This window comes from Lipomyces oligophaga, assembly GCF_038497815.1.
Source record: "Lipomyces oligophaga strain CBS 7107 unplaced genomic scaffold V1516scaffold_1, whole genome shotgun sequence".
NCBI classification, from domain to species: Eukaryota; Fungi; Ascomycota; class Lipomycetes; order Lipomycetales; family Lipomycetaceae; genus Lipomyces; species [Lipomyces] oligophaga.
Genome location: NW_027117785.1, coordinates 927,722 through 952,083, shown reverse-complemented (window position 1 = coordinate 952,083; position 24,362 = coordinate 927,722). Strand labels below are relative to the sequence as shown.

At 45.8% G+C, this 24,362-nt stretch overlaps 7 protein-coding genes across 7 annotated transcripts; 3 read left to right on the top strand and 4 right to left on the bottom strand.

The window, feature by feature from the left end:
* Positions 1–851: 851 nt before the first annotated feature.
* V1516DRAFT_631559 (aldehyde dehydrogenase domain-containing protein) lies at positions 852–2,854 on the top strand. The gene is made up of 2 exons (XM_066919954.1): positions 852–1,076; positions 1,134–2,854. Exons 1-2 carry the CDS (start codon positions 981–983, stop codon positions 2,592–2,594), a joined length of 1,557 nt encoding a protein of 518 aa, XP_066779805.1. The 5' UTR covers positions 852–980; the 3' UTR covers positions 2,595–2,854.
* Positions 2,855–4,419, top strand: V1516DRAFT_668129 (uncharacterized protein). Its single transcript, XM_066920955.1, has one exon. It carries the CDS (start codon positions 3,334–3,336, stop codon positions 4,105–4,107), a length of 774 nt encoding a protein of 257 aa, XP_066779804.1. The 5' UTR covers positions 2,855–3,333; the 3' UTR covers positions 4,108–4,419.
* Positions 4,420–4,906: 487 nt separating this feature from the next.
* Positions 4,907–6,970, bottom strand: V1516DRAFT_694062 (uncharacterized protein; the record flags this gene model as incomplete). Its single annotated transcript, XM_066923923.1, has 5 exons — positions 4,907–5,171; positions 5,229–5,335; positions 5,405–6,115; positions 6,146–6,810; positions 6,832–6,970. The coding sequence occupies 5 exons, from the start codon at positions 6,968–6,970 to the stop codon at positions 4,907–4,909; spliced, it is 1,887 nt and encodes a 628-aa protein (XP_066779803.1).
* Positions 6,971–8,082: 1,112 nt separating this feature from the next.
* V1516DRAFT_698149 (uncharacterized protein) lies at positions 8,083–9,724 on the top strand (the record flags this gene model as incomplete). The annotated part of the gene is made up of 3 exons (XM_066924104.1): positions 8,083–8,100; positions 8,247–8,265; positions 8,412–9,724. 3 exons carry the CDS (start codon positions 8,083–8,085, stop codon positions 9,320–9,322), a joined length of 948 nt encoding a protein of 315 aa, XP_066779802.1. The 3' UTR covers positions 9,323–9,724.
* A 209-nt stretch (positions 9,725–9,933) lies between these two features.
* Positions 9,934–17,428, bottom strand: V1516DRAFT_688558 (NUC071 domain-containing protein). Its single transcript, XM_066923782.1, has 2 exons — positions 14,167–17,428; positions 9,934–14,115 (listed from the first exon to the last, which is right to left on the bottom strand). The coding sequence occupies exons 1-2, from the start codon at positions 17,355–17,357 to the stop codon at positions 10,107–10,109; spliced, it is 7,200 nt and encodes a 2,399-aa protein (XP_066779801.1). The 5' UTR covers positions 17,358–17,428; the 3' UTR covers positions 9,934–10,106.
* A 172-nt stretch (positions 17,429–17,600) lies between these two features.
* On the bottom strand, positions 17,601–18,975 carry V1516DRAFT_668123 (uncharacterized protein). Its single transcript, XM_066920954.1, has one exon. The coding sequence runs from the start codon at positions 18,888–18,890 to the stop codon at positions 17,748–17,750; it is 1,143 nt and encodes a 380-aa protein (XP_066779800.1). The 5' UTR covers positions 18,891–18,975; the 3' UTR covers positions 17,601–17,747.
* Positions 18,976–21,675: 2,700 nt separating this feature from the next.
* Positions 21,676–23,259, bottom strand: V1516DRAFT_694060 (uncharacterized protein; the record flags this gene model as incomplete). Its single annotated transcript, XM_066923922.1, has 1 exon — positions 21,676–23,259. One exon carries the CDS (start codon positions 23,257–23,259, stop codon positions 21,676–21,678), a length of 1,584 nt encoding a protein of 527 aa, XP_066779799.1.
* Between the last annotated feature and the right edge of the window lie 1,103 nt (positions 23,260–24,362).

The window sequence follows — 24,362 nt, the reverse complement described above, 5'->3', positions numbered from 1 at the left end:
TTGAAGATCCGATGGTTTCTAGTGACGAAGTTTTGGATGAAGCTCTTATGTGAGCTGAATGGTGGCTATGATGGTGGAACTTAAAAATTATTATTGACAAAAAAGTAGCTGATACCAAATTGCTATAGATCAACTTTTTTGTTGCTATCGTTGCATGTTGCTCCTACTCATTAATTATAAGACATATATAATTATAAGAGTATGAATTGGAAATGGGTCGGCAGAGGTGGATAGGAATGATATTACAAGTTACGAGTAGAACTCCAACAAAATAGGCTTTAGGCGTACTTCTTTTTTTCCTCGTGTTAATCTATATAATTATTCTATGCGTGTACTTTCCATTAGTTGATGATTCAAATTGTGTTCTCGTTTATAATTTATCTACTCCGTTATTCTCGATCGATTATGAAACCAGTGAGGTAGAAACTATCAGAGAGTAGTGTTATCCAGCCGCCCGATTGGGAGTTCAGCTCATCGGTAAGGGGTTTCAAAGTTACCTGTTTCAATTCCAAGTAATATATTTATTATTTGGTTACTGGCTATTGACTATGCGGAGTTTACGGGTTTCACTGGATAAAAATAGATATGATATTAGTAATTATAAGAAGTTATTTATGTTAAAAAATTGTAGTCTGTGTGGGATGCATGGGATCAGATAGTTACAGGATATGCGAAAATTATATTCTAATGAATGGCTGAACAGATGCCACTGTAGTATCAGTTTTAAGAATTTGTAAGGCAATAAATTAAATCAGCTAATGCTATCTAGATTACTGCGTAAATGCGATCTAAAGAAATCAAACAGTTGAGAAAGACCAAAAAAATGAAAGCCATCAGAATCATGGATCGATATCGGGAATTTCGGATCAATTGCCCAGCATCCAACGATAAATGCTCTGATAGAACTAGTAGTCTACTACAGAATGTCCTTCAAAATATAAATTTACTTTTTTAAAAATTTTTGTGGATTTGCGCTCAATATGATTCGTAATTGCAATATCTTGCTCCGTAGAGCAGTGAATAGATCTACTTTGATAAGCAGAAGATATTTATCTTCAGAGGCTATTCTTGATAGGGCAAGTCTCAAACAAGAATTTTTCCGATCAATGTGAATTCTGACACACTGGAACCAGATTAAGCAAGATGGACTCTTGTGTGAAAGTTCCATTATTGATGGTGAGGAAGTCTACGGAAGCAATACATTTGCTGTGCAAGATCCGGCGACTGGTGGAGTAATCGGCACCAGTCCTGATTTATCGGTCGATAGCCTAGATCAAGCCATAGGATCGAGTTTAGCAGCTTTCAAAACATTCAAGAGGGTACCCGGATCTGAACGATCGGATATGTTGACCAGATGGAGGAATTTGATACTGGAATATGCCGATGATCTGGCCGGCCTGATTACATTCGAAAACGGAAAGCCATTTAATGAGGCAAAGGGTGAGGTGATGTATGCTGCCAGCTTTCTGAGCTGGTTCGCAGGTGAAGCAACTCGCATTTATGGAGATATGATTCAACCGATGAGTAATAGCACGGTCCGTACAATCACCATGTTGCAACCTATCGGGGTCGTCGGAGTTATAACGCCCTGGAACTTTCCCGCAGCAATGATTACTCGCAAGGTGGCTGCTGCAATAGCTGCTGGATGCACAGCTGTGGTTAAGCCGGACAGCGAAACACCATTTACTGCTCTTGCGCTTGGTCAACTGGCTCTCAGAGCAGGCATTCCACCGGGAGTCTTGAACATAGTTACTACTAAGAGCAGTCTCGCCGAAATGGGAAAAATGCTATGCGAGGATCCACGGGTACGAAAAATATCGTTCACCGGATCTACCGCAGTAGGAGGACTACTCATGAAACAATCTTCATCGGGACTTAAAAAGCTCAGTTTAGAATTAGGCGGAAATGCTCCGTTCATCGTGTTTGAGGATGCGGATATCGATCAAGCAGTATCTGCTGCAATTGCCTGCAAATTTCGTGGCTCCGGTCAAACATGTGTCTGCGCTAACCGGATCTACGTAGCGGCACAAGTCTACGACGAATTTGTTGACAAATTAACACAAGCTGTCAGAACTTTTGTTGTTGGAAATGGATTTGCAGACGGTGTTACTCATGGTCCACTGATCCACGAACGTGCAATTGCTAAAGTAGAGCGCCATGTCCAAGATGCTGTTGCGCTAGGGGGTCGAGTTCTGGTAGGAGGATCGAGAGCCACAGGTCATGCATCCGAGCTATTTTTCCAACCAACAGTGATTCGGGATGCAACCAATAAAATGCTAATCACCCACGAGGAGACATTCGGCCCGGTGGCCGGGATCTTCAAATTTTCCTCTGAGCAAGATGCTATCGACGCTGCAAATGATAGCACGGTGGGTCTTGCCAGCTATGTCATGACTAAAGATCTTTCCCGTGCATTCAGAGTCGCCGAGCAGCTGGATTTCGGTATGGTTGGCCTTAATACAGGCTTGATATCTGACGCTGCAGTACCGTTTGGAGGTGTAAAGCAGTCTGGCTTTGGTAGAGAAGGCTCGAAGTATGGCATTCACGAGTATCTAACCGTTAAAGCGGTTTCTGTTGGTGGGGTTGTCTACTAGCTCCCAGTCATTATTTCTTTCTGATCTTCTATGATCAGCATCAGTATTCTTCCTTGTTTTCATATAAACAGCCAAATTTGAGTTACCTGAAGAGGGATATGCGTCTAAATGTAGCAAGATGTGGTGGCTATTGTCCCAAGTAAGGTCAGCGAAGCCTCAGCCGTGGCTCCCCGCTGTGCATGTGAATATAACTCACGTGATAGGTCCACATTTTTGATCTCTTTTGACTTTTTGAGGAAGAAGAGATCATTTCGGTTCCAGAACGAGGGAAATACTACGGATTGGTTACTGTGATCAAATCTTAAAAAAGAGATAAAATTAGTGTTGCAGTCATATGATCTGAAACACACAAGGATGTTTCGTTTTAGAATAATGTGAATCAGCACTTGGGAGCTGCGACCGAGTCCTCATGGGTTTGCCTGTTTAGTCGATTTTCCCCTCCCCGTTATCACAGTTTCTCATGCAATTTGTGCTGGATCTCCTCGACGTCACCGCAAACTCAAAGATTGATCATGATCTGCACGGCCAACCGAGATTTAGAAAAAATTTTCTTCTTACGGCCTTGAATAAGCTCGAGGACCGGCTGGCCTACTATATAAGCACACTTGCCTCCTCCGTTGCACTCGATCATGCACTGTTTTCATAACTAAAAGCTCCGTTTCGATTTTTCTCGCTTTTTTTGTTGATTTCCTCCGTTTCTTACGAAAAACTGTAATTGACGTTTCTCGAGTCATTCATTATGCATTCCAAGTTTGCTATTCTGGCTAGCATCACTGCTCTCGCCTCTAGTGCGTTTGCTCAGTCTGTTCCCACTTGTGCTTCAAGCTGTCTGTCAGACTCTCTTTCTTCGTCTGGATGCGAGACTGTCACTCCTACCTGTCTTTGCACGTCCTCTCAGTACATAGATGCGGTAACCAGCTGCGTCCAGAGTTCTTGCGACCCTTCCGACTGGTCTGCTGCTCTTGCTTATGCCCAGTCAATTTGCTCCTCTGCCGGCGTGACTCTTTCTATTAACACTGCTACTTTCACCACTCCTGGTGCCAGTGGATCCAGTAGTGCTGCGTCCGATACTTCCTCTGGCGGGGCTGCTAGTTCTACATCTGAAGGATCTTCTGCTGGTTCTAGCGCTAGCAGCTCGGCTGCTCCTGCGTCTTCGTCCGTGTCGTCTGCTGCTGCAAGCACGTCGAGTGAGGTCTCATCGTCATCGCATGTCTCATCGCGCTCCTCCGCAGTTTCTTCCTCGGGTGCTTCTGGCGCTTCTGGCGCATCTGGCAGTTCTAGTGCGACCAGTGGATCAGGATCTACTTTGGCTACAGCGACCACTTCTGGCAATTCGACATCGGGTGGTTCGAGTGGTACATCTTCCACCTCTGGATCTGCTACGGCGACTGAGTCTTCGGCCGCTAATTCCGCTCTCGTCAGTGGAGTCGCTGCTAAATGGGCTATTGCGGTCGCCGCAGGATCTGTTCTTGCCGGTTCCTTCATGATCGGTAACTCTCTCCTCGCTTTGTAATCCCACTTTTCGTGCCGATACGTCCAAGCGGATAGCACTATGATTTTCTGTCTTTCTTCTGTTTATTTCTAAGCGCAGTATAGCCGAGTTAGAGCGGGGATCATTGCGCATATCGAGACTTGAGAGCAAATGCGGGGTTAAGGTTTAGTGAGATTAAAACGAGAATTCACTCAAATTCCTCCTCGGCTCTGTATTTGTGATTACAATTTATTATTATGTTACATAAAGGTTTCTACTGGGATTATATTCTGGTTTTCTGTAAGCTATTACTATCTATTGGCGATTTAATTTGATAAAACTTTCTACTTAAATAATTGAATGATTTATCGTGTCATGTCCCTACCATTAGTAAATCAACACAATTATGTTAGTAATGTTTTACGTCATAGTTCGACAAACCCCTCTCAGCTGACTTCGTCTGCGATTCAATGTTGAAAGCACATGGAATTATGTTAAGTGCTGTCTAAATATATCCCGTACTATATATATTCGACATCTATATAAAACAAACTTCTATTTATATGATCAATTTAAATATCGTAGTCATTATTCGTAAAACTGTCATGAACTGAAATCAAAACTCAGTGATAGAAAATACACAAGTAGACACAAAACTATTCGTCAAAATAAAAATAAATCTAATCCTCAAATAGTTATGTTACTCAAAAAAATAAACGAATGAGAGATTCAAAAAAAAATACATCAAAAAATACAAAGACCACTCATATCCTTTCTGCCATCCCGTTACACAAAAATAAAATGTACATATACCCACCTAATATAAGTTTGTATCCATCACTCAATGACGAGTACGTCCGCCAACTTTAAGTGATCGCACTCGCTTCAATAATGTTCCTCCACCATTACCAATACTGCCATTACCACTTCCTGTACTGCTTGCACTGGTCGGCGGATTACTAGGACTAGCTGGAGACACTGGTACACCACCACCGCCAGATGCTGCTGGCGATGATACTTGACGTCGCATACGAGCAGGGGTAGATGGAGAAGCAAGCAGATTGCCTGGCCCAGGCATGCCTCCTGGAGCTAGATTGTTTTGTTCCCTGCGGGAACTGTCCGCCTCTTGGAGCGGCATCTCATAAATTATACTGTCATCCGACCGAGCAAGATTTCGCGTTCCATTGCTTCGCGTAAGCGCATTCGCTTTAGTAGTATTGATGCGAGGTGGAGGGGGCTGTCGGGGAGACTCGCCAGCAGCAAATGAAGACTTAGATTGAGGTACTGCTGCCGCTGCCGCTGCTGCTGCCTCTCTTGATGATAATGATGCACCAGATACAGTAGCACTTCCCGTCAATCCATTTGAATTTCCGGTGCCCATTAGTTTCTGAACAATACTCTTCTTCCTTCCTAATGGAGCGCCTGAATCACCATCACCAATGCGCGAAAAGTCAACAGAGTTCCAGTCATGAGAATGCTGATCATGATGATTATCTTTGAGCTTCTGTTGCATGATCGCATTTCTAGACGCCGGTGCACCCTCGAGAAATGTAGATGTACCAAGTCCGAGAGTTGCTTGTCCATGAACGGGATCGCCACGCGACGTAGACTCAAATGCAATCGAGGTGTTATGAGGACCAACTCCATCAATAGCTTGCGAAGCTGCCGAAGTAACGCCCTTTACATGTGCAAGCATATGTCGTGGAGGTCCTAAAGCATTATTCTCTGAGTCAATAGGAAATGCAAGCATGGGTGCATTTGCTTTAGCAACGTTACGATGTGGATTGCACGCGTCGAAAGGACCGTCATGATGAAATCCGGTCCCAAAGAGACCGGTCACGTCAAGTTTATCAATCTTGTCTAGCGCCCCATTAGGTTTAGAGCGCGAATTTGTGGGCGAGGAGGACTTTGCATGCTTGTGCTTCGACGTCGAATGATGGTGATGATGATGATGCTTGGATGGTGAAGCCCGTGAATGAGAACGAGACTCTTCTCGATGCCGCTGGTCACGATCGCGAGTACGAGCGCGATCCCGGTCGCGCTCTCGCGACTCTTCATACAACGCCGGAGCTGCCGAAACTGCGTGTCTGTGTCTGCTAGTAGGACGAGCGCCATCAATCGTAGTACCAGCAGCCGAACTTTCCGCTAAAGTAGCAAGAGCAGCAACATTAGTAGATGAGGGCGAAGGGGTGGCGAAAGGATCTCCGGCACCAGAAGTAGATTGAGGTGTCGAAGTTGATAGGGTAGACGACTCTGAGGCTCGTCTGGGAGTACCGGAAGAATCTGTCGAGGAAAATCTGCCCAACAAGTCTTGCGGTTCATGTCGTCGACCAGTAGATCGTGGTGGTGGAGGGGCAGGCGGTGCAGGGGCGGGCCGATAGTGATGAGAAGAGGGGGGTGGTGGGAAGACAGCGGTGGCAGATGTATGACCGGGAGCGCGCTGACTGAGAGCGGGACTAGGAGGATGAGAGTTGTACGAGTCAAGAGAAAGGTCGACGAGTTTTTCAGAGACAGGAACTGATGAGCTTGAAGAATCCGAAATCGTTCTGCGGATGAACATGGAGCGCCGTCGAGCTCCATAGAGAGTGCCCGAAGTTTGGGGAGGCGCGTCGATGGTTGGATGTTGGTTATGATTAACGGCTGAGGAATGTTGCAGATCGCGCGAAGCGACTGGGCCACTTGAAGATGCGGATGGCAGGGCAAAGACATCAGCGAACGGATTTTTAGACGCGACAAAAAAATGAGCTGAGGGAGCATGTCTTACACCGCCAGAAGGAGCGGTTGATGACTGATGTGGAGCCGAGTAAGAGGAAGACATAGGCGACGAAGCGGCAAACACGTCGGGTGGAGCGACAGGCGATGTCGGGGTGAAGTTTCGAAAGGGATTATTGCTTGCGAAGGCCATTGCGAGCTATCAAATGATAAAATAGGAATGAAGCGCTAATAAGACAAAGAAAAAAGAAGAAGACGAATAGAATGAAAAGAAACAGAGCCCAAAATCAAGCACCTTATATTGAAGACTGTGGTAGGGGAGCCGGTAGGGAGGAAAGGAGTATTATGATAGGAGAGAGTTAGCGAGAGAGCCAAATTGAGCGATTCAGATCACAAACGAGCGAAAACTGTGCAATCAAATAAAAGAAAGTGAGCAAAAGTACGAATCAGTAGGAAATCAGGACATTCAGCGAAATTTCGAGTGGAACTGGGAAGACAAGTGGAAAGAGTTGTAAAAAGCGCAACCAGCAAGAGATAATCAGGGAGAGTTCTAGTAAGCAAACTGGAGAGAGTGTGAGCGATTGAGCGGCGGTCACGGGAGAGGGGAATGGAGATCTCGCTTGACATGTGACTGAAGGAGCACTCTAATAGTGTTTGTGAGACGTGATTTTTGTGATCCGGACGTAACTATTCAGGTCGAAAGGGGCAATCCGACTGCCCTTTAGGAACTTCACTTAGACAGCACACTGATTTGTAAGGATTTCGTCTGAAAAACCAGATTAGTCCATATGTAGTACTCTTAGCTGGCATTTATTTACGTCGTTGTTTGACACGTCCACTGGCTCTCGCTGGATTATATCGTCCGATCTCGTTCCTGATCCGAGCAAAGCCAAAACAAAGCTCCAAACCAAAGACAACATTGTGCAATCCGCCGCCAACGCTCATCGTAGGATTAAACCCCAGAGTCCCGCGCGCACGCGATCTACCTAAGATCCCAATTCTTTGCACGCGTCAGTGTCAAATAATTTCCACGTGATCAAAGGCTCATCTCACTTCTCGTGCCGTAACAATGTGACTGCCTGCCGCACTAACCCTACGCCGCATCGAGGGTTCTAGCGGCTCTTGCGGTATGCTGCGCAGTTGTCCAGATATGCCTCAATTATACAAGTCACGTGTGCGTGTCGCTGCCGTCACTTGTTCAGTTTTCTCGATTTTCTCCAAGCGACTTCGCATTTCGGTCTGTATAGTTGCTAATCCAGAAGACTTTTTGCATCTAATTTCAATCAGACGTCGTCTATAATCGCCATGTCGGCTGCTTCTCAGGTCAGTTGCTCCAAGTCCTACTGTCTTATCCCCTTTTTGTATTCGTCCGAATTCGATCTGCACATCCTTCAGCTCGAATGTCTTTCGATTTTTTGGTTCAATTTTTGTGTGATTTCTTTGGTTTTATTGCTAACATTATCGTATAGAACCCCTTCAGCTTATTAGGTATGCATCAATTGACTTCTTTTAATTGCCGTGGAATCTTTGGATCGTGCTTGAAGTTCGGCCCATCGACCATACGAACCACACAAACCAATCGAATCTAAAGTAGAATCTTACATTCTGTTCACTGTACTAACAATAATCACCAGCTGATGATATCGAGGATCCCGATACAGCCCCTTCTCCCGTTGCTGTCGTTCCGACGAAGTCTTCTACTTCATCTAAGAAGGCAGACGCTCCTCCCAAATCTGCAAAGCCTGAGAATGCTCGCCCACGTCCTACTCGTTCTGCCAATGAGTCCGCCATCCGAGACAAAACTGCTGGTCGTACCGCCAATCGTTCTCGTCCTACTGATTCAGACGATGCTTCACGTAAGCCGCGTCGTGGAGGAGCTGCTGGTGCTGGAGGAAATCGTCCCCGCCGACAATTCGACCGTCATTCTGCCACTCAGCCAGATTCCAACAAGCAGGTGAATGAGTCCTGGGGTGGACCTCAGACCGAGCTTGCTGACGAGATTGCTTCTAAGAAAGAAGCCGATGCCGATGTAGCTGCGGATCAGGAAGGTGCTTCGGAAGAAGCTACGCCTGCTGAACCGGAAGACAACTCTAAAACTTTTGATGAGTATCTCCAAGAACTTTCTTTGAAATCTGAGGAAGAAAAGCTTGGACCTAAGTTTGTACCACGTCTGGCCAACGAAGGTGAAGAGATTCTTTCTGCCGTTAGCAAGCCTGAGGATGATGCTGGAGATGACGCTTTCGTTTCTGGACTTAAACCCAAAGTAAAGGAGATTAAGCAGAAGGTCAAGAAGGAGAAGATCATTTATGAATTTGAGCCTCAATATGCTTCTCCGGTTTCATCATCGTCGAATGGTCCTCGTCGTGGTGGTCCTCGTTCCGGATCTACTCGTGGTGCTAGCCGTGGAGGTCGAGGTGGCCGCGGTGGCCGAGGAGGTCGTGGAGGTAGAGGAGGTGCTCGCGGTGGTAGCAGCACTTCTGCTACTAGCGCTGCTCCTGCTCAGAGTATCTCGTTCTCTGCCACTGAATTTCCCTCCCTTTCATAAATACAAACAAGTTATTTAATCAAAGCTAATGACCTCTCCTTGGTTTGATAACTTCATGTTTATCTTGTTTTCTTGTCCCCAAAAATTTCACTTTTATTTGTTGTTGAATCAGTTTTTTTTTATTTGCTCCTGTGCATTAGATCACAAGACAGCACTGTTGGTCTAGTTTATATTGTTATAAGTTATTTACACTTAATTGGCTGTTTCCACGCCCACTTCGGTACTTTTCGTTGCGGATTGTGGCAATCATCAGTTCTCTCATCTCTCGACTTGATCTATTAATTATTTATTTCATGTTTGGATAACTACTTATCTCTTTCTTTTTTCCTACTTTTTCTTTCAAAAGCTTCTCTCGGTCTGGGGTCTGGGTATTTTACTATTCGTCAGTTAATTGCTAGTTCGAAGATATTATCTATCGTTGGCCTAGTAGTGAGAGTTGTTTGTGTTCTTTTCAAATTTTTTTATTAATCGCTGGCTAAAACAACAACTCAGGCTGCGGGATAGTGAAAGACAATTTTATGACTTAGTTTTATTGAAAGTACAAATTAAGTCACACGCTCGTTTACTGTTGTTCAGTACTATTCCTATTACTGTTTTGATTATTACTCAATTTCTTTTGTACTTGATCTCCTCTTATATTTTAGTTAGCAAATGACAGAAAAGTTGCCTTCTCTATTCACCACTTGCAATCAATATTTATATTGTGAAATACTTATTAGAACAAATATCCAAATATTTTAAACTAAGTTTACATATAATTAAACTAAAGGGAACCAAATAAAAGCTAAGCAAATACATCACTCCGTTCGACTTCAATGTCGTCGTTTTCCAGTTCATTAAAGGCAGAAAAGTGAATTGGTCGATGCAACTCATGATAAAAAGGCAGTGGCGTATCAAGTTTAACTTCATACTTGGCATTGGGGTTCCAGCCAGCGCCAATAAAGGCATTATTCCAAATTCCCGTCTCTGGAACTAGGAAAAAGCCCATAATGCGATCGGAAAGTAATAATTGAGTCTTATTTCCAAATGTAGGGGAAAATCCTGCAGGAGTGCTTGAAATCAAATCCTTATTTTGTGATCCCCATTCAATAGCTTCCGGTCGGAGCGTGTATGCAGCAAGAGAGACGGAACCAGGAGTGAATGAAACAGTCATCGTCACGGAATCCTTCGCGTCCCAAGCATTCGATTCTCCTTCATGCGAGCGAATTAGTTTAGCGTGTGTAGTTACGTCAATTGGAGACATTGCGGTTAGTTCTTGTGATTGTGTGTGAATCCATCCAAGAGGCTCCAATCCTTTGAGCAAGTATTCATCTTCTGGCAAGTCCACTGGCAGCTGAACACTCTGATTATTGCCTAACTGAGGAACCATTACTATACACTTTATCTCCTTGACTTGTGCGTTATCCGGGGGAGAAGATCCAAACAGAAATCCTGCAATTTGAGCTCGAAGATCCGCAATTTGAATAAACTTCTTCAATATGTTTTTCGGCATCACATAAGTGCACATATCCGCATCATCACGAATCTCATCCGAAGAAACATAAATATTTTTAGTTCGCATAGCTAAATTAGCGCTTGAAACTGCTCGAGTTCTCCATTCAGTCTTGCTAGAAAATGTTTGCTGCTCGTAGTTACTAGTTGTGACAACATAAATCTCATCGCCATGAACATTCTGTGTTTTGGTTTTGACCGCTGTTAGCTGCTGCTGTTGTTCGTCCAGCTGCTGCTGCTGTTCGATTTCGGTAATCTCTTGTCTTCGTTGTGAAGGCGCTTTGATTTCCTGACCTAAAATCAAATCTCGAATTTCATGTTGAGTCAATGACGCAACATTAACATTATTCTTCTTGCCATAATCATTGAGAATCAGGTCGCGAAGCTGAACTTCCACCTTTATCCATTCTTCGTCAGTGAATGAAGGCCAAATATGATGCTCCAAAGTAATCACTGACTTGTCCGGTCGCAAGATCATTTTAGCCTTATCAATATTTACATGAAGTGCTCGCAAAATCAAAACCAAGCGCGAAAATGCAGTATATGATGAAATTGTTTTCAGCCAATCATCATATAAATTGAAAAGTACCATCTGAGGCTCCGTTGCTTTCAAAATAAGCTCAGCAAGCTTTTCAATCTTCATAGCCGCTTGAAATGGTAATTGCAACTCAGAAGGTCGAACAGATATATTTGGGAAATCTAGTAAATGAACTTCCAAGGGATCTAATATACCTTTTCTTGTAACAATCAGCTGCTTAGGTTGTTCTTCAAGAGGTAATGATCGAATCAAGGCTGCAACTTCTTCAGCTGTTTTCCACTTCGCAAGCTGTCCAAGACGTTTTTGGCCCGCCCATACAGACGTATGAATGATTTTCAGGAATAACTGTCCCGTTCGTGGATTAAAAATAAATATAGCTCCATTTATGGGCTTAGTCGTCAAATTTCCTTCGAAAGTCTTGTGGATAGTGACACGGTATACATTACTATCGTCCACAAAGAACTGAATCTGGTTACTAAATAGCTCACTATAATTTTGAGAATTTAAGTAGGTCTCTTGGGGCTCAGCCGAATATAATTGCAAGCCTTTGCGAATACGCTCACGTAAGACGTAAAGCGCAGGATTGGCCTTCATAATTTTTGACATTGCTTGCTGCATCAGTGGCTTCAAACCCGGGAACCAGTTACCATAAGCATCATAGATGTTATAAGCCAAGTCAATCCCAACCATAACACCAGTTGGAGAAGGGTAAATACTAGTACTATCTGTCGTATAATCCAGGAATTTCGCTCTAGTATATCGGGAAATGTCATGCGAATCATAATCTCCATAACGTAATTGCACATCAATCCAGAACTTGTTTGCAGTGGTCATATCCATAACATCTTTACTGTCGTGTAGTAAAGAAGGCTTGCAGACACTCCATCGGTAAGAGCTGAAAAGTAAGATATCAGCACAAGACGAGTTCATCTTGTACGATTTACGTGGATGAATCGTCTCTTTTTGCACACTCTCAATCTGTAAAACATCTGTTTCTTGATCAAAGACTTGGCACAAATCATGAACGACAGCCTCATGAATCTTTTGCCATAAATGAGCACGGAAAATTTGAATTAAAGAGATCTTTAGTGTAGGGATCTTGCCGTGAAGGAAAATACCGGTCAAATCGAGTTGAACCAAGAAACCAACGTAGACATTCGCACGATTAATAGTAGGGGACCACCACAAAGTAAATCGACGATTCGGAATCTGATTTAAACCCGATCGCTGAGCAATGGTAAGCTTCTTGAATTTCATGGAGTCTTCAAATCCAGATGCTTTCTCCCAGAAAAGACCTTCCCAAGAAGGAAATCCGGTGGCCTTGAACAGAGTATGCTCCAAAATAGTTTCAATTCCACCAAGCGCCTGAATAACATCTGTTCTATATGCATTTAGATTCCAAAGTTTACCATCATGACGCTGACTAGTCCACCAAAAAGGATTTGACTTAGCCAACGAATATTGCTTAAACTCTGTTCTTACTCGATGGCCCTTATCATACGCTAAGGTATGCCTATCTTTCTGGAACAATGTATTGATTCTGGGCAACCCACGATCCCAGCTATCTTCGAGATCCTCTAATGTGAGTCTTCGATTTTGCTGATTTGCTTCCTGACGCTTCATAGCATATTCTGCCCAAACTCTCTGCGAGTCCAAAAATTCAGATTCCCAAGTAGTCAAATATCGAAATATATTTGGAATCAACTGATCTTCGTCGTGACTCAAGCCTGCTCTAAAATGAGTAATTCCAGTATCAGTCTGTTTAGACCATCTCAAATCAGATGCCGGAATCAAAATATGACTCGCACTTAGCATGCCTAGACCTCCAAGCTCCTTTGGTGTATAGAAAACAGCAGGCGGAAATCGTGACGGCATCTTGGAATTAAGGCCAATCTTCACACGCGTTTGAATCTTGGTTTCGCATTTGACTAAAGTGTCCAGTAATTCCTCCGTAGAAATAGCAGCCTCCCGATAATATGTAAAGAGTGCAATTAACGCTGTATTCCATTTATTTGCGATTTTCGTAAAAGTGGTAGAACCCGAAGACATCAAAATTTGTCGAATACGATTGTTGAACTTCGCGATATCTTCTTCAGTTACTCGCAGAAATGCGTAAGCCGTTCGCTCCTTTGTCGCTTCATTGACCAAGCTCCAAACGCTGTCCTTAACTGCAAGCTCAGTGGCTTCAGTTCTAGACTTTGGTAGAATCCTTACTTCGAAACCGCACATTGAGAACAGTAAATTAGGATTGTCTTTACTATAAACAGAAGCAAACGTATCTTCCCATTCAATCGTAGTAATCGAGCGAGGCAGACGATTTTTCAGCTCCCAAAACACAGCTCGACCAAGGTTAACATCGTGGCGCATCAATCTCATTCGGCTGTCTCTAGGCCAGCATTTCTTGTTGTTATATCCCACAACGTTTTCAAAATTTGGATCGGGATTTTCCGTCAAAAATCTCTGAATCAACTCTCGCGCTTCATCAGCAGTGAATCTGAAGAATACGTGTACCCGATCAATGTAGCGAGAGTACAATCTGATTGGATGTCTGGACTCCGTTTCTTCGTCCTTGAACTGGCAGAACTCGTTCGGCAGATTCGGTTGGCCTGCCAAATCAGTAGCACGCTGCAAGCCAAGAAGCATGATATCAACAACGAGACCATAATACTGGAATACAAATGATGAAAATTGTAAACCACGAAGCATACCATACGTATTCAAATGGTTCATATCCTTATAGGTAAGATTTACGTTGTTTTTAGACCTATAGAATTAGTCATCGTTTCTCCGTAATAGGCTTGAATAGTCAACTTACGTTATATAATCCGCAATATTCGCATCAACAATTAGTCTCAGAAGGCGATTCAGCAGAGTGAGGTCAACCTTTTCAGCCAGCTTGCTTAATGAAGTTTCGATCATAACATCGCATTGGTCTTCACTGACATCCCAGACATCTTTCAGGTTGTTGATTCCTTGTGCCCATTTATAAACCAATAGTGGGGGAACTTCAGCATCGCTAGGCTTAATCCAGCTCGGAAACAGCCTACGCTTGTCTGCTTCATACCAAAGATACTGATCTAAATAAGCATCGGTGATCTTTTCAAGCGGATCGACGTCAATGACAGGAGTAATATAACTGTAGTGATCCATCATATCAATCCCGACCTCTTTAAACGCTCGCTGAGTCAACAAAAATGTCTTAATCCTACTCAGCGTTTCATGAGGATTATCGTATGCTTGTTCGATTAAAGCTAATTCTTCGCGTTGTGACTGATTAAGTCGTCCTTTTAATGAGTAAGCTTCCTTCAATCGCTCAAGGGCAAGAACAAGAATCTTGGTATCGTGCTTATAACTCAAAGGCGGAAACAAAATTGGCGTGAACTTGCGACTTTCGAGCCAATGAACCATAGTAGTATACATAGCAACACCCTCTTCGGGAGTCACATAAGGGCCATCTTTGAGGAAATTGTTCTGACGTTCTTGTTCTGCTTTGAGCCACAGCCGTGTTAATCGTCCAAGATTTTTCTTTGCGACAGTCTTATCTACTGTTGCACCACGCTGAATGCGCTCACGATTGTAATGAGCAACAGACATCCAACCATCAGCCTTTGCTTTAACATATCGTAAAATGATATTCTCGATTGGTGCGGGCAACCCCGGAACCTTCCACGGAATGTTCGCCTTCCAGCATCTCCAGGCCTCGCTTAGGTGTTGCAAAATAGTTTTGGCCTTATTCTGTTTCAAGCCCTCAGGAATCATATCAAGAATGTCATGCATAACAGATGCACGAAGTTCGAGATCGTAATAGGATTCCACACGCTGCTTTGTCACTGTCTTTGCGACACCCTTTGAATGGCGACCTTCAAATTGACGTGCAAGTAAATTACCAAGCCATCTCTCTAACAAAGGAATAATGCCTCGAAGGAAAAAAAGCCAAACACGCCAGGACGGTTGCCAAAAACCACAACCAGGTCCTTTACCTATAACAACATTGAATCGGTAATAGATAACATGTTTCAAATCCTTGCATGCACGGATCTGATGCATAACTTTGTATTTGTATCGATATATGCCCGTTAGCTGGCCAAGATGATTAAGAGTATAATGTATTCCATCTGCTAATTGAAATGCATCAACGTTACCCAATCGATATTGGACTTGAGCATCGACTAGAAGTTTTGTAACCCGAAGAATCTCCCGCATAAGATGAAACGCGTTTCCAAACCGGGAACGTTTTCTTTCTTTGGTAGTCAGCGTCTTTGTTGGTTTCAAATTAAAGTTGTAGTCAAGATGAAGATATGTCAATCCCTTGCGATGAATGAGCAAATTCAGCATATTGAAACCTTGTCGGCACAATTGTAGACCAGCCTCAACCCAATCAATCGTAGTTTGCTGAAAAAATTTTGTATTCTTCAGATTTCTGAATAAATACTGCTTTCTTTGGTTGCTGGGCTTCTTCTCGCGCAAAGCATTAAGGACATAAGTCTTCAAAAGTTTCTGATAAGACACTCGGACCTTGACGGGATAACCAGCTGGGGGATGGGCAAGATACCAATTCTTGATAAGAGCAACATCTTGAGCGCGAACCATATGCCCACTTCGACGGTCAAAAGGATAAGGAGCCCACCACAGACTGATTGCACCAGCAGTATTATCGGTATAGAGCTCTTTGTCGGCAAAAAATGGCTGAACATTAGATGGCAATTCGAACTCATCATCGTCTTCTTCATCTCCAAAAATCTCATCCTCGTGTGTAATGTCTAATTTCGGCATCACTTGGCGAATAGATATTGGGCTATAACTAGGATCAAAATAGTAAGGAGGAAGTTCAGGATCATCAGATCTAACATAGACACATTGTGGATCGCTATGCCAATCAATCTCGACCGAACGAGGAAGCGAATTGTATAGGTGAGGGAATGCAATCTGATATTCCGTTCTAATTGGTGAGCGGAAAATTATTCTATCAATTGCATTAAATTCACCAAAATCCTCATCGTTTGGATCGATATCCTTGTATAACTTCTCAAACTTAGGACCTCCAGGGATAGCAACATTAAGAGCTTTCGCAGTGAAGAATGATTTTTTATCGAACATATAAAAATAATTTTTATCGTTGATATCAGACAAGAGCGTATGTGCCAGACGATGCAAAGTTGCCATTTGAGGCATCGGCAAGGTCCACTTTCGATATGAAGGACCAGGCACATATTCTTTCTCATCGATCAGGGGTGTATGATCATAAAACCATTCATATATAGGAGCGTCTTCAGTCTCATCAAGCTCCAGCTGAATGGCCTCTAAAGGCTCAATATCTTCAATGTTTTCAGACCATGACATCGGAGGTTCTTCATCGTCAAATGGTGGGAAGCGCATGCGTTTGAAATGTCTTCGGTCACGCTTTTCGCGACGCATCATGATCCACATAGTAGCCCATTGAGCAGTATACACAGGCTCTATAACACGCGGGACCTCATTAACAAATGTGATCGCTCCTGTAATATGATAAAGAACACTGACTTCTCGTACCTGTTCCCAAGGTTGTGGCATATTCTCCAAGAGCTTGATAACAGCATGAGGCATGTATTTCAAGGCACCCAAATAAGACCGTTTATCTGCTGCAAACTTTTTAGAAGACATATCGCCATGATCGCGCATAATCTTGCGTAAATGCTCTGGAGGCATATCCGATTTTTGGACTTGCACGTACGATGCAAGAGATCTCTTTTCAGAAAACTTTTGCTTCTGAAGCTGTAGCCATTGATGTTTTCGTTCATTGAGCTTAGGCAGCTCGGGATCTCGGGGACCACGTGTAGATGAAGGAGTTTCAGGAGGAGGTGGTGGTGGTGGTTCCGATCCAGGCGGAGGAGGCGTAGGGGGAGGAAGACTCGATCCTGATGGAAATGGTGGTGGTGGTGGAGCTAGTGAATCAGATAATCCTGAAGGTGGAGGTGGCGGTGGAAGGGATCCCGACCGATCAGTCCATCCCGGTGGAAAATCAGACATATTGACGAATAAGATCAGTAGCAACACAAGATGACAATACCAATGATTAAGAAAAATATCGTGAAGCAAACTGATTGCAAACTACGGGTCTTAAAAACAGAAAGATCCCAACTGAGCCAGAAGTTCGCAACTGTAAAATCCAAAACATTCCGCAGTTGTGTAAGTAATCACGTGTGTTTCACGTGATGATACTTGCGCGTAGATTTGGCGGACTTTGGATTTGCTTATGGAGATCCGGTTGGATGAATGCTAAGATCTGAATTTACCAACTCGATCAGATTTTTTGACAAAACATTTGCAATCGTCTAATATACAGTAATGCTATAACACAGTATACAAAAAAAATAAAAAAGTTTTAAAAAAAGGTCTCAAATCATATCATCATACTTGTTACATAGAGTGAGGGAGCTGTAGATGGTGGAAGGGTTGCTGCTGGGAAAGTGAGTTCGCAGCGCTCGAATCGGTTTGCATCTTCAAAAGTTCCTTAACGCGTCTTTCACATGCCTTTGCTGGCTTGCCAACCTTTTCAGATATTCTCTTCCATTTTGTGTCTTCGTCGTCCTTAACAGCCTCAGCAAGACGGGTATCTTCCTCAGGGCTCCAAGTTGTATGCTTCATATCGGCGTAGTAATGTTTCTTGATCGCCCCAGCCGTTCGGTTCGGAAACTCCTTAGTTATGGCCTGCCATTTCGTTCCCAGTTCTACAAGAATTCGAAGCCGGTCTTCTTCGGCTTTTGTCCAAGTGGAGGCCCTAACTGGAGGTAGACGGCGCGGCTGCTGCGTTGCCGACCCTGGAGCTTGAGAATTTTGATTTGTTGGAGATTGCTGGCCAGTTCCCGAAGCTGCTTGTGTACTTTGTTGCTGGGACTGCTGAGCTGGTTGCGCACTTTGCATGTTATCTGGAATGGTTTGTGTAGGTTGTTGTTGCTGCTGTTGTGTAGGTGCTTGCTGAGAAGACTGGGTTTGCTGGCTTACTGAGGTCTGTTGAGGAGACGGAATAGGCTGCTGGTAAGACTGAGAAGTAATCTGCTGCGGAAGCTGCTGAGACAATTGCTGAGCCATTTGGGAAGGCATCTGGTGCATTGACTGAGGAAGCGTCTGGTGCATGGAAGACTGTTGAGATTGCTGCACGCGTCCAGGCATAGACATTGCGCCCGAAACAGAAATTGAAGGACTCATTTTTTGTTTCTTGGATAAATGATTCGATGCCGGAGAAGATGAAGCGACGCTAGACATTTCCGAATGGTCCAAGGAATCGTAATTATAACTAGGAGGACCACTGGTTGAGGAATGAGTTAGGCTATTGGTTCGAAGAGTAGCAGCCTGATTCTCAACTCTACTTTGTGCCTGCAATGGCTGAGGTTGAGGTTGCCGCTGCTGAGACTGTTGCGGAAGAGGTTGTTTGAGTGCCATTGGCTGAGTTTGCTGCTGAGGTGGGACAGAAGAGAGCTGGATTGGTTGGGATTGCGGTTGAGTCAACTGCTGGGGATGCTGCTGCTGCTGCTGATATTGCTGGAGAGGAGGAATGTGCATGTGCGGGGATTGTTGCTGTTGGTGCTGATGCTGGTGTTGATGTTGCTGCTGCTGCTGTTGCTGCTGCGACTGTTGTTGGGCCTGTTGCATACTCATGTGGTGCTGCTGCAGGGGAGGAGGAGGTGGTGGTGGTGGGCGTTTGGAAGTGCTTGAGGAATCGTAAGAACGCGGAGCAGAAGGATAACTAGGATCGTAGGTGAGATCATGTAGCGGAGCGGCGGAGGGCTGCTGCGAAAGAGGTTGCGACGGCGGCCCATTTGACTGCTGGTGCAGCATTGATAGCGGAGGCTGCTGGCCAGACGACATAGAGCCATAGGGCATGAACATGGGCTGCTGCTGCTGTTGCTGATGGTGGGAAGAGGGCGGCTGGAGCTGCGGTTGCTGAGAGTACATCGATGAAAGAGGCATCGGAGATTGCGTAGCAGGATACTGATAGCTGTATTGGTACATTGAGCGCGATGGCGGAAGGGATCCAAGCTGCTGTTGCTGCTGGGTCTGCTGTTGCTGTTGTTGTTGTGGTTGCTGAGACTGCTGCTGAGGGTGCTGCTGCTGCTGCTGTTGCTGCAGCTGCGGTTGCTGTTGTTGCTGCCCAGGAATGGGAGCCTGAGTAGAGGAAGCGTATTGCATGGCGATGAAAGGACGGACAGCGAAAATGAATGAGTCGAGAAGAAGGGTACCGAACGTGGACGCGTAGAGCGTGGCAAGTAGGCTCTCAGCAGTACGCGATCCGCGGTGTCTGGCAGCTGGAAGTAGTCCGGGCAGGAACCGCGAACCACACGAGCTTGGGGACGGGTAGTCGATAGCCCCTAGAATAGCGGAGTAAATATAAATAAAGGACGACAGTACAACAGTACAACAGCACAACAGCACGGAGAAGGACAGAATCGGCCAGGTACCTGGGGGGAGGGGGATGATCGAGCGATGAGCGAGACTGGTGTGGTGTAGAGTTAGTGAGCGAGAGAGCAGACAAGTCCGAGGTGTACCGTGAGCGCGACGAGGACGGCTTCTGCGCAGGTTACAGGGGACAGAGGAAAGGCCAGGCGAGGATGTTAACTCAGACAAAGGCTACGGACAATGTGGCAAGATAGCACAACGAGAAAAACTTCACCTGCGCAGGGACGTTCCCAGTGTGGAGCATCAAAATAGAGGGGGTGGTGGGGAGGGGGGTGCAGCGATGGAGAGACTTGCAGGCCGAAGAGCGGACGATGGCAGAAAGCAGAGGAAGCGACGACTTGACTACGGCGGGCTACGGAGACTACATCGACTACGACCACGACGGCGCGCTGGCGGCTACCAGCTACCGGGCCAAACAGAACGGAAAGATACGAGGCGGGTAGAGTAACGGAGTGACTTGGAGCACGGTCAGGGTGTTTGGCTACGGTAACTGTACTCTCACTGTCGTATAATAGAGCTGGGGGGGAAGGGGAAGGGAAAGGGAAAGGGAAAGGGGAAAAGACGCGGAGCGGACTTAAGGAGACTTAACTAAGCAAATCTGCGACAGAACTGACAGCGAGTAGTCTAGACGATGGCCAGGACGGACAGCTAGGATGGTGGTGGTGGTGGTGATGGTGATGTAGATGATGATGAAGCTGAAAATGTCTGTGTATGTGAGCATGTTGAGGTGAGAATGTCTAGAAAAACAGTCAGAAAATTAAAAGCTGGTAGAGTCAGCGTCGTGTCAGAATTAGATGCTCACAATAGGCGAATGTCTGTACTCCACCGACGGTTTTTTTGTTTTCGCCTACGCCCATTCGTTGGCAGACTATATATATTCAACTGCCTCTTAGGTACCGTGCAGGCACTTGCTACATTGTCTCCCCAGCACTACAGACAGGATAAGTCTTAGGGCTGCCTTTTGCGGTCTGCGAACGTGGTCTGCGCAGCACATCCACCGTCCCTGTTCCGGCGTAAAATTAAGAGCGAGCGTAGTCGCAGGCTGTCCAGAGCAGCGTGACGAGCAACGGCAGTAGCCGTAGTCGTAGCACTAGCAGTAAGTAGCATTAGTAGTAGCAGTAGGAGCAGTAGTAGCAGTAATACTAAAACCCGCTCAGAAAACAGCCCTCCTCGGAGCATCTGGCCTGATACTACAGACAGAAGACCTTACGGACAGAGCCTCGTCCAGCTGCTACTACTGTACAGAGTGTCCCCCTCCCCGCTACTCCTCCACCACCTACTCAGAACTCTAACCGGCAGAGACACCTGCCTGCTGCTGTCCCGGCGCATGTACTTCCTCTGCTAGTGACTCTGCTCGGTATAAGGAGATCGCTCGCTGTACACCCGTCCTAGCTACGCTTCCAGGGCAGTACTACCCTGCCACCCACCGGCACCGGCATCTAAAGTCTACGATCCTGGCCCTCGTCTGCAATAAATCTCGTTCGCCCATAGTCAATCAAGCCTAGCAGCGGTTTGTACCTTGCCAGCACAATGCGGCCGCTCTACCTGCTCCGATATAAAATGACATACAACAACAGCACATGCTTGCTCGAGCATGTACGTACGATGGTCTACTCAGTCAGTGCACTAAACAAACTCAATTCAGCCAAACAATACTACAGCGCAGCATCCGCACTTGTCGCCGAATTGCAAAAAATAGCTCCAGATATCTCAACTCTGCGCATATATACATACATAGGGCGACAAGCCTACAGCCTTGCCGCCCCTCCCCCTCCTCCTCTCATGACGACTTGTCTATAGCCGTATGCACCTTGAACCACGACTCTCAGTCCTGCTTGCCGGAAACCCTTACATGTAACAAGACACCCGCAAGCCAGTGAGCCGTTCCAGCCTACAATTTAGCCTTGATAGCGTCGCTCTTTTCTGGAACAAAGAACTTCTCGGAAACGTTTTTACGCTGGATCTTGCCTGTGGCAGTCTTCGGCATGATATCCGTGAAATATATCTTCTTGGGCACTTTGAATTTGGCCACACGACTGGCCAAAAACTGCTTCAAGTCTGCCTCGCTAGCCTTCGCACCGGGCTTTAGCACAATCGCTGCATGTACCTCTTGGCCGTAGAGCTCGTCAGGAACAGCAAAAGCGACGGCCTCAGATACCGCCGGGTGTTCCAGCATGATACCGTCCAGTTCGACGGGAGCAATTTTCTCGCCGCCGCGATTGATCAACTCCTTGATGCGACCAGTGATGAACACATAGCCGTCCTGGTCCATAATTCCCTGGTCACCGGTGCGGAAAAAGCCTTCTTTGGTGAAGCTAGACGCATTAGCGCTGGGATTACTGCGATAACCCTTTGTGACGTTTCCGCCGCGAACGGAGATCTCGCCTTGCTGTCCACGGCTGACCTCCTTACCATCGGCATCTAAAATGGCAACCTGCACTACACCCTGGGCGTGTCCGACACTTCCAGCCTTGCGCTGGCCCGGCGGAAGATCGTTAGAAGTCATCTGATGGCTGGCTTCTGTCATCGCGTAGGCCTCAAGAACAGGAGCATGGAATCGCTTCTCCAGCTGCTCCATAGTAGTCTTTGCAAGAGCCGACGAGCATGAACGAATAAATCGTACGTTGGGTCCTTTCCCGTCGTCAAACGGAGACGGTCCCTTGAGCAGGATCTGATGTATTGTGGGCACTGCAGTGTACCAGTTTGCGCCCAGACCTACAAAATCCTTCCAGAACGTGCGTGCAGAGAACCGTAGGGGAACGATCACGCTCGACGAGACCGACAGAGGCGCGAGAAAGCCACAGAGTAAACCATGGACATGGAACAGAGGCATAACAAGCATGCTACGATCCGTGACTGTAAGTTTGTAGGTCTGCACAATGTTGCTGATAGAAATGACTAGATTTGTCTGAGTCAGGGGCACGATTTTGGGTCTGCCAGTGGTTCCCGATGTGTGGAGTACCAAAGCCACATCATTGGGGTCCGCATCAATCAGAGGCCCAGCAGAAGCGGGAACAGTGATGGGCGAACCATTACCGTCCTTCAGAATGACAGAAGCAGGGCCTGTTGACTCAAGCTCGAAAATCTTTACGCCTGACTTGCCGACTTTCGAGGCAGCCTTTATAACAGCATCGCGCTCCGCAGTCGGCGGGACAAACGCGATCGGGCACTCAAGATCTGCCAGATAAAATTCGAACTCTGACTGTTTGAGAGCTGGATTGAGAGGCGCAGCGATGTATCCAGAGAAAGTGACTGCGAAGAAAAGCACTGCAAATTCTAGGGTATTTGGAAGCGCAATCGCAATTGCAGCACCTCGCGGAAGCCCCAGAGTTGCAAGAAATTTGCGAACAGAAGTGATTTGAGCGGCAAGATCCTTGAACGTTACAGTTATAGCAGCCTTTCCGCCCTCTGCGGTAGGCACAAAGATAGCTGGTAAGGTTGAAGTGAGCGGGAAAACTGACTGTAGTGTAGACATGGCGCAGGAGTTAGGACGGATCAGTCGGAGTAGCAAGAACGGTAGCTAATTGATATGTACAACCTGGACTCAAACAACAAGAGACACAGACAGCACTGTTGGTAGTTTGCAGATTTTGAGGATATAAATGGAGTTAAGTTGAAATACGAGAGAGCTGGTCTGTAGAAGAGAGAAAGAGGGGAAGGAAAAAAATTAAGAGCCAGCTATGGTTTTTCCACCCGGGGACCGATACGGCCTATCTGCCCGGGGGGAGGGAGTGGGTGTACAGTAGAATCGGCGAATGTAGCTGATTCGAAATATGTACTCGATTTATTCCACTGACTGCGGATTCATTCTCGATTCGAGCATCCTACGCGCGTCAACTACGAGGGGTCGACTGGCTGTTCGCTTCAATGACGATCTCCAGGTTTGACCAACCGAAGAGCTCTTTCTTTCTTGGCCGTCCTTTAAACCCAGGTTACTAGTACTCGCATAGTTGTAGCAATGCTACGAGCTCTCTCACCCCACACAAAAATATGCACCGGATCCAGCGGAATCTGTGAAGTCATCACCGGTGCCGGGGCCCTATATTTCCCTCCCCTCGAGCCTTTCCTCACCAGTATTGCGCTCACAGCGGACTGCCACAGTACTACTCCACAGAGGCTTTTTTGTTAGCCTCATCGCCCAGTCAACGTGACCTCTAACTTCACTATCCACCACTGCCACCAAAGTTCCGACCTCGTTTCTCCGACGCTCTGTCCGGAATAGCTGGCCGCTGACGAACTGTACCCCTTTGAACCCCCGAGAACACTCTCGATCACATGTGCTGGGAGTGACACTGTGTCTATGCGGCTTGTCACGTGGTTTTATGACAGATATAAGAGACGGCGCATGCCTTCATTTAGGTGCAGGGAGCGAGAATCTGAATTGTTGATGAATGACTGATTGAGCTGGCGGCTGAAGAGAAAGCGATGAAGGAGGACAAGGTGTGAGAGAGGGAAGAATAGAAAAGTGAAGAATTCAGAGAAAACTTGAGATGTATGAATATAATTCCACTCCTTAAGTAAAATTCGAATTTTTTTAAGTATTTTTTAAACTGGCCGAGCAGATGACGCACTCTTTCG